The 7,094-nt window shown below is 53.2% G+C and overlaps 1 protein-coding gene across 3 annotated transcripts in view; it reads left to right on the top strand.

Annotated features, from left to right (window-relative positions):
* The window catches only part of ARL2 (ADP-ribosylation factor-like 2), a 7,552-nt gene extending 993 nt beyond the window's left edge, over positions 1-6,559 (top strand). Inside the window, exons 2-5 of one of the 3 annotated variants that reach the window (XM_011942542.1) lie at positions 3,073-3,183; positions 3,280-3,442; positions 5,118-5,198; positions 6,095-6,556. In XM_011942542.1, the coding sequence (XP_011797932.1) occupies positions 3,073-3,183; positions 3,280-3,442; positions 5,118-5,198; positions 6,095-6,229 (490 nt within the window). In that variant the 3' untranslated portion in view covers positions 6,230-6,556. Of the gene's footprint in view, positions 1-3,072; positions 3,184-3,279; positions 4,292-5,117; positions 5,199-6,094 lie in introns of those variants that run through there. The other 2 variants (XM_011942543.1, XM_011942541.1) reach the window with 2 other exon arrangements.
* Positions 6,560-7,094: the final 535 nt, after the last annotated feature.

The raw sequence follows: 7,094 nt of genomic DNA, 5'->3' as shown, positions 1-7,094 counted from the left end.
AATCCCGGGGGCGTGCGGGGTGGCGGGTGGTGAATGTGGGCTCTGCGGATCCTTTGCAGGTGGCGGATGTGGGCTCTGCGGATCCTTTCGAGCGTGGATCCAACAGTCCGTTTCTTTGGTGCTACGCGGCCCTTGGATGACCCCGCGGCTGAGGATGTGTGTGTGTGGGCCCGAGTGCCCCGTGCGCGCTGTGCGCCTTCTGAGTCCAGTTAGGCGCCCGCACCTATTCCCTCTGCTCTGTGCTAGGCCCCGTGGTGGAATGGCAGGGGAGATAAGACCCTTACGTGCACATATAACTTAATAATCACATCATGACTGTTTTCTTTTTTGAGATAGGGTCTTGCTCTGTTACCCTGGCTGGAGTGCAGTGGCGCAGTCAGGGGTCACTGCAGCCTCCAACTTCTAGGCTCAAGTGATCCTCCCGCCTCAGCCTCCCAAAACTCTGGGATTATAGGCATGAGCCACGGAGTCCGGCCCATGTCTGTTTTATTTTATTTTATTTTATTTGAGACGGAGTTTCGCTCTTGTTGCCCAGGCAGGAGTGCAGTGGTGCAATCTCAGCTCACTGCAACCTCCGCCTCCCGGGTTCAAGCGATTCCCCTGCCTCAGCCTCCCAAATAGCTGGGATTACAGGTGCCCACCACCACGCCTGGCTAATTTTTTAAAAATATTTTTAGTAGAGACGGGATTTCACCTTGTTGGTCAGGCTGGTCTCGAATTCCTGACCTCAAGTGATCCACCTGCCTTGGCCTCCCAAAGTGTTGGGATTCCAGGCGTGAGCCACCGCGCCCGGCCCCATGTCTGTTTTAAAGAGCTCTGAGAAAAGCATACAGTTCACTCATTTGATAAATATTGAGTGCCTAATATGTGCTAGGCACTGTCCTGGGGGCCAGGGTACTAAAACAAAAAAAATGTTACCTTCATGGAAATTCTGTAATGCAGGGGGGTAGAAAGATGATAACACAGGAAATAAGTAAAATATGTAATAGAGGCTGGGTGCTCAGTGGCACACACCTGTAACCCTAGCACTTTGGGAGGCTGAGGTGGGAGGCTTGCTTCAGCCCAGGAGTTTGTGAGCAGCCTGAGCAACATAGACCCCGTCTCTATTTATACATATATATATTCTCCATACATACTATATATGTATATGGGCCATGCTTTGGACCATGCTTCTGGGGAACAGGGCATTTTACTGCTCCAGGATGAGCTCCCACTACATATCTATGTATGGAGAATAATGCAATTTAGAGTGGTCAAAGAAGGCCACTGTATGATGGCAGGGCATGGTGGCTCACACCTGTAATCCCAGCACTTTGAAAGACCAAGGCGGATGGATCACCTGAGGTCAGGAGTTTGAGACCAGCCTGGCCAACATGGTGAAATCCCGTCTCTACCGAAAATACAAAAATTAGCTGGGTGTGGTGGTGGACACCTTTAATCCCAGCTACCTTCGAGGCTGAGGCAAGAAAATCGCTAGAACCCAGGAGGCAGGGATTACAGTGAACCAGTAAGCTGAGATCGCGCCATTGCACTCCAGCCTGGGTGACGAGAGAAACTCTGTCTCAAAAAAAAGTGACAATTGAGTACATGAGGGAGGTGAGGGTTGAACCTTATAGCAGTCTGGGGAGAAACTTTAAAGCAAAGGGAACAGCAAGTCAGAGGCCCTGGGAGGACTGACTGGCGTGTTCAGAGGACTGGCGAGGAGGGCAGGATGGCTGGAGTGGAGAGGACTGTTGACTGGGAACCACCTCACCTAGGGCCTTTTGGTTTTTGGTTTTCCCTTTCAGTGAGAAGTGCAGAGGATAGAAGGAATCAGAGACCAGTTTGGCCACTGCAGTGATGCAGGTGAGATAGAATGGTGACTTGGACCAGGATGGAAGTAGTGAGGTCATGGAAGTTTCTGGCCTGAGCAATTAGAAGGGTGAGGAGCCATTTGCTGAGGTGGAGAGGACTGGGGGAGGACCAGGTTCTTGGCTAACCGTAACCTCTGCCTCCCGAGTTCAAGCAATTCTCCTGCCTCAGCCTCCCACGTAGCTGGGATTACAGGTGCCCAGCACCATGCCCAGCACCACACCCAGCTACTTTTTTTATTTTTAGTAGAGATGGAGTTTCGCCATGTTGGCCAGGGTGGTCTCGAACTCCTGACCTCAGGCGATCCACCCACCTCGGCCTCCCAAAGTGCTGGGATTACAGGTGTGAGCCACCGCGCCCGGCCCATTTGCTCTTTTGAAGGTGGGAGAAAGAACGGCAAGCTCATCAGACAGTGGGGATGATCGAGAGGGGAAGGAAACATGGATGATGGCTTGGGGGCAGGGGGTCATCAGCGGCCAGGTTCCAGGGACTAAGGCTGGGCCTCAGGGGAAGTCTCCTCCTCACCCCTCTCCTGGACCAGGCTCATTCGCCCCAGCTCCAATGAGCAGGGAGAGGTGGTCCAGTCCAGGACCTGCCCACCCCACCACGCCCAACTGAGCTACAGCGTTGGGAGGATAGAGGAGGGTGGTTCCCTCCCACAGTAAGCACACCCATTAATTTGCACTCTGCAGTAGCAGGTCTGGAATATTCCAGAAACACATGAGGGTGGCTTCCTCCAGATATTTGTTCTTCCCTTAGTTCTTCAAAAAGCTTGCTCCTTGTATTTTGGGTCTCAACTCCAGACACCTCAGAGAGGCCTTCCCCGGCACCCGAGCTGAAAGAGCCTCTGATGGTCCTCTTGGAAATCCTCTCTGTTGTGTTGATGGTACTAGCCAGGATCTTCTTTTCTCATTTGTTTGTACTTTATTGACTGTCTTCCCACTAGAGTGTAAGCTTCCTAAGGGCAGGGCTTTGTCCTCAAGCACCCAGAAGAGAGTCTGGCACATAGTAGGTGTTCAACAAATTAAGGAGCTTTTGGTCAGTAGAGATGATATTTATATCTTGATACTTTCACATTTATTGTGGGCCAATGATGGCCAGGCATGTGCTGAACTCAGTTTGATACATGGCAGAAAATAATGAGTCCCCTAAGAGGGGCTCTGTGACGATGTCACCACCCGGCGGAGAACAGGGACTTCTCCTTAACCTGCTGCGCCCCAGTGGCCTGGACAATGCTGGAAAGACAACCATCCTGAAGAAGTTCAATGGGGAGGATATCGACACCATCTCCCCAACGCTGGGCTTCAACATCAAGACCCTGGAGCACCGAGGGTGAGCAGGGGCCCCATGGGTGGGCCAACCCAGAGCAGGGCAAGGAAGGCGGGAGAGGGGCCCAGCCGACCCTCTTGTCACCCGCTCCTTGCCCAGATTCAAGCTGAACATCTGGGATGTGGGTGGCCAGAAGTCCCTGCGGTCCTACTGGCGGAACTACTTTGAGAGCACCGATGGCCTCATCTGGGTAGTGGACAGCGCGGACCACCAGCGCATGCAGGACTGCCAGCGGGAGCTCCAGAGCCTGCTGGTGGAGGAGGTGGGCAGCTCCTACCCTTTGTGCAAATGTGTGGACATATGGCCTCCTTCTCAGCAGATGCCCCTCAGAGGGGTCCATGGCCCCAGAGGGAAACTAGAGACAGGATCCCTTCCTTCACTGGGCCCCCACCATGGGAGGCCCATGGTGCCAGAGGCAGGACAGATGCTGTGGACTGAGATTGAGTTAACGTCCCTGGGGTGTTACTATGTCAATACCCTGAGCATCAGTTTCTGTGCCTTGAAATGGTGATGATGACACCCACATCATTGGGCTTTAGGGAGGATGACCCAAGGCCAGCATGAAGCTTTGAGAGGCCGTGGAGCCTGGCTCAAGAGTCTGACTCTTCGCTATGTGACCTCAGCCAGGGGTGGTGGCACGCACCTGTAGTCCTAGCTACTCTGGAGGCTCAGACAGGAGGATCAGTTGAACCTAGGAGGTCAAGGCTGCAATGAGCTGTGATCATGCCACTGCACTTCAGCCTCCTGGGTGACAGAGCAAGACCCTGTCTCAAAAAAAAAAAATAAGGGGCAGGGTGCGGTGACTCACACCTGTAATCCCAGCACTTTGGGAGGCCGAGACGGGCAGATCATGAGGTCAGAAGATCGAGACCATCCTGGCTAACACGGTGAAACCCCGTCTCTACTGAAAATACAAAAAATTAGCCGGGCATGGTGGCGGGCACCTGTAGTCCCAGCTACTCGGGAGGCTGAGGCAGGAGAATGGTGTCAACCTGGGAGGCAGAGCTTGCAGTGAGCTGAGATTGTGCCACTGCACTCCAGACTGGGCAACAGAGCAAGACTCCATCTCAAAAAAAAAAAGAAGGAAACTTGCAAAGATAGTACAGAGGTCCCCCATATACCCTTTACCTTGCTTCCCCATCTTACCTAACTGTGGCCTGTCCAAACTAATAAATCAACATTGGTGAATTACTGTTATCTTAATTGCAGATTTTATTTGAATTTCACCAGTTTTTCCACTAATATACTTTTTGTTTCCAGTGTTTGATTCAAGCTACAACATTGCATTTAGTTGAAAATGAGGACACTTGTGAGAGGGAAAGGGGGGATCCTGCAGGCGGAGTCGGGATTGTCCTGGGCATACTGCACACACCTCCTGTGTGAGTGGAGCAGGTCAAACGAGATCAGGGCCATCAAATGCTGGTCAAGGCAGGTCGAGGCCCAAGGGTTAGACCCGTCCATCTACATCTCCCAATAACAGACGCATATGTGGAAACAACTAGAATCAGAGGTGGACAGTGTGGCCTGTCGGGAGTGGAACAGTTAAAGGGCTGTGTGAACCCAGAAGAGGGAGAGATCACATTCTCTGTGCATGTCTGGTCATCAGATTGGAGCAGTCTAGAACCACAGAGAGCTCAGGGATCATCTTATCCAGCATCCCTCCCTGTTCATGGAAGAGGAAGCTGGAACATGGGGGACAGCAGTGTCCCCTGTGGTGGTTGACTGGAACCAGAACCCTGGCCCAGGACTGCCATCGCCCATGTGGTCCAGCCTTGATGGCTATGTCCGCAAACTCACTCCTGGGCCTCTCCCACCACTACAGGGCCTCACCTTGATCTTCCAGGTCGATCCTTCACCATAGATGCTCTGGGCCATTAGAGGAGGGGTCAGGCTGTCCTCTGAGTCCCCACCCCACCCCTCTGTCTTCTCTTCCCCAGCGCCTGGCCGGAGCAACCCTCCTCATCTTTGCCAACAAGCAGGACCTGCCTGGAGCACTGTCCTCTAATGCCATCCGCGAGGTGAGTCCAGGCCCTGGGACAGGCTTGCTGAGGGAAAGGGGCGCACATTTCTTTATTTTAAAAGCATGTATTAAAAATAACCAAAAAAAGTAATAATAAAAGCATTTATTAGCCCCTGCTAGGTGGCAGGACCTATGCAGGGCACTGGGGATCCAGTGATTAATAAGGCATGGGGTGGCCCACAGCCTGGGGAAGGCAGAACTGCGCATGTGTTGTTCACAGGCTAACAGTAGCCAGCACAAACAGAGTGCTTTCAGTATGCTCTGCTCCTTGCATGGATTAACTCATTTCATTCTCACAACAACCTCATGAAGTAAGAACTATTATTTTACACATGGTGAAGCAGGCTCAGAGAGATTAGGTAACTTGTCCCAGGTCACACAGCCACTAAATAGACCAGAAGCCTGTCTGACCCCAGAGCCCACATTTTAACCATGATTCTAGTGCTCAAGCACCACAGTGAGAAAGAGCAGCATTAAAATCTTGGCTCTGCCACTTATGAGCTATGTACCCTTAGGCAGGTTGCTTAACCTCTCTGAACTTTGGTTTCCTCCTTGGTGAAATGGCTGACACAATCCCTGGCTCATGAGGACTTGAGGAGAATGAGAGAGGATGTGTGGGGCTCCTGGCATGATGCCCAGATCCTGGTGGATGCTCAAGAGCCCGTGTTGCATTTACATCACTAAGGGGCGGCACTGGTGTGGTACTGGACAGAGAGCCCAGGTGCCCCTGGGGGCTGACAAAGTCTCGCAGGGACCAGTGGGGCTTCCTGGATGGGATGACCTGGAGCAGGGCCTTGAGGGAGGCGTGGAGCTCCTCTGGGCTGGGGAGGGAAGGGGCCAAGGGCAGGCAGGGTCTGCAGTCACTGGCCACCATCAGCACCTTTGTTCTTCCAGGCCCTGGAGCTGGACTCCATCCGCAGCCACCACTGGTGCATCCAGGGCTGCAGCGCCGTCACCGGGGAGAACCTGCTGCCAGGCATCGACTGGCTCCTGGATGACATTTCCAGCCGCATCTTCACAGCTGACTGAGCCACTCCAGATGTCCCTCCACCTAGCAGTCCAGGTCCCCCAACCCTCACCAAACACTATCCATGGGGGCATGGGAGTCAGCCAGCCAAACTAACACTCCCCCTCCTCCATCCCAACCTGCTGCTGCTACTGCTGCCCGCTGCTGCTCTGTGGCCACCCAGCTCCTGTGGCGGGAGGGCTGTGCCCTGGCTGTTTCCCTGGCTCCTGACCTGGCCTTTGGCTACCATACCAAGAAGAGAGGACTGGGCGGGGAGGAGCTGCTACTGCTGCTACCGAGGCTGTGGGCCTCATCCTTCACTCAGCGGTGAAATAAACCACTCCTTGCCCTGATTCCTGGCTGAGTCATTTGTTGATTCAACAGCGTTAGAGACCACCTGGGACCCACAATCCAGCAGGGGACAGAAAGGAACAGACCATTGCAGTCAATAGTGAGCTGCGGCTATGTCAAAGGGATGCAAAAAAAGTGATAGAAGCATGGGACACGGTGCAACTGATTCCATCCGGAGGAGTCCAGGCAGGCTTCCTAGAGGAGGTCACATTAAAACTGGGAATAAAATGTGAGTAGTTTTCCAGGTAGAGGAAGGGGAAGACGGTTCACCAGGGGAACTCCAACTCTCATAGGTATGAATTAGAAAAAGGGACACAGCTCCAGACCAGGGCTCCAACTTTTTGCATGGAACACGGGCTGAAATTCAGCTCACAATTCTCTGTTGTAGCCAGGACCCCATGTGCAGTGGACAACCTGAATAGCTGTATGAGGCCAGCAGAGGTTCAGGCAGAGGGGATCACAGGACAGGCATGAAGAGCAAGGGCTCTTGGGAAATGGGGAGGGGCATAGAGTCATGTGTGGGAGGGAGTGCAGCCA

Source organism: Colobus angolensis, unplaced genomic scaffold, assembly GCF_000951035.1.
Source record: "Colobus angolensis palliatus isolate OR3802 unplaced genomic scaffold, Cang.pa_1.0 Scaffold21, whole genome shotgun sequence".
Lineage (NCBI taxonomy): Eukaryota > Metazoa > Chordata > Mammalia > Primates > Cercopithecidae > Colobus > Colobus angolensis.
This window is presented reverse-complemented; position numbering and strand designations above follow the sequence as displayed.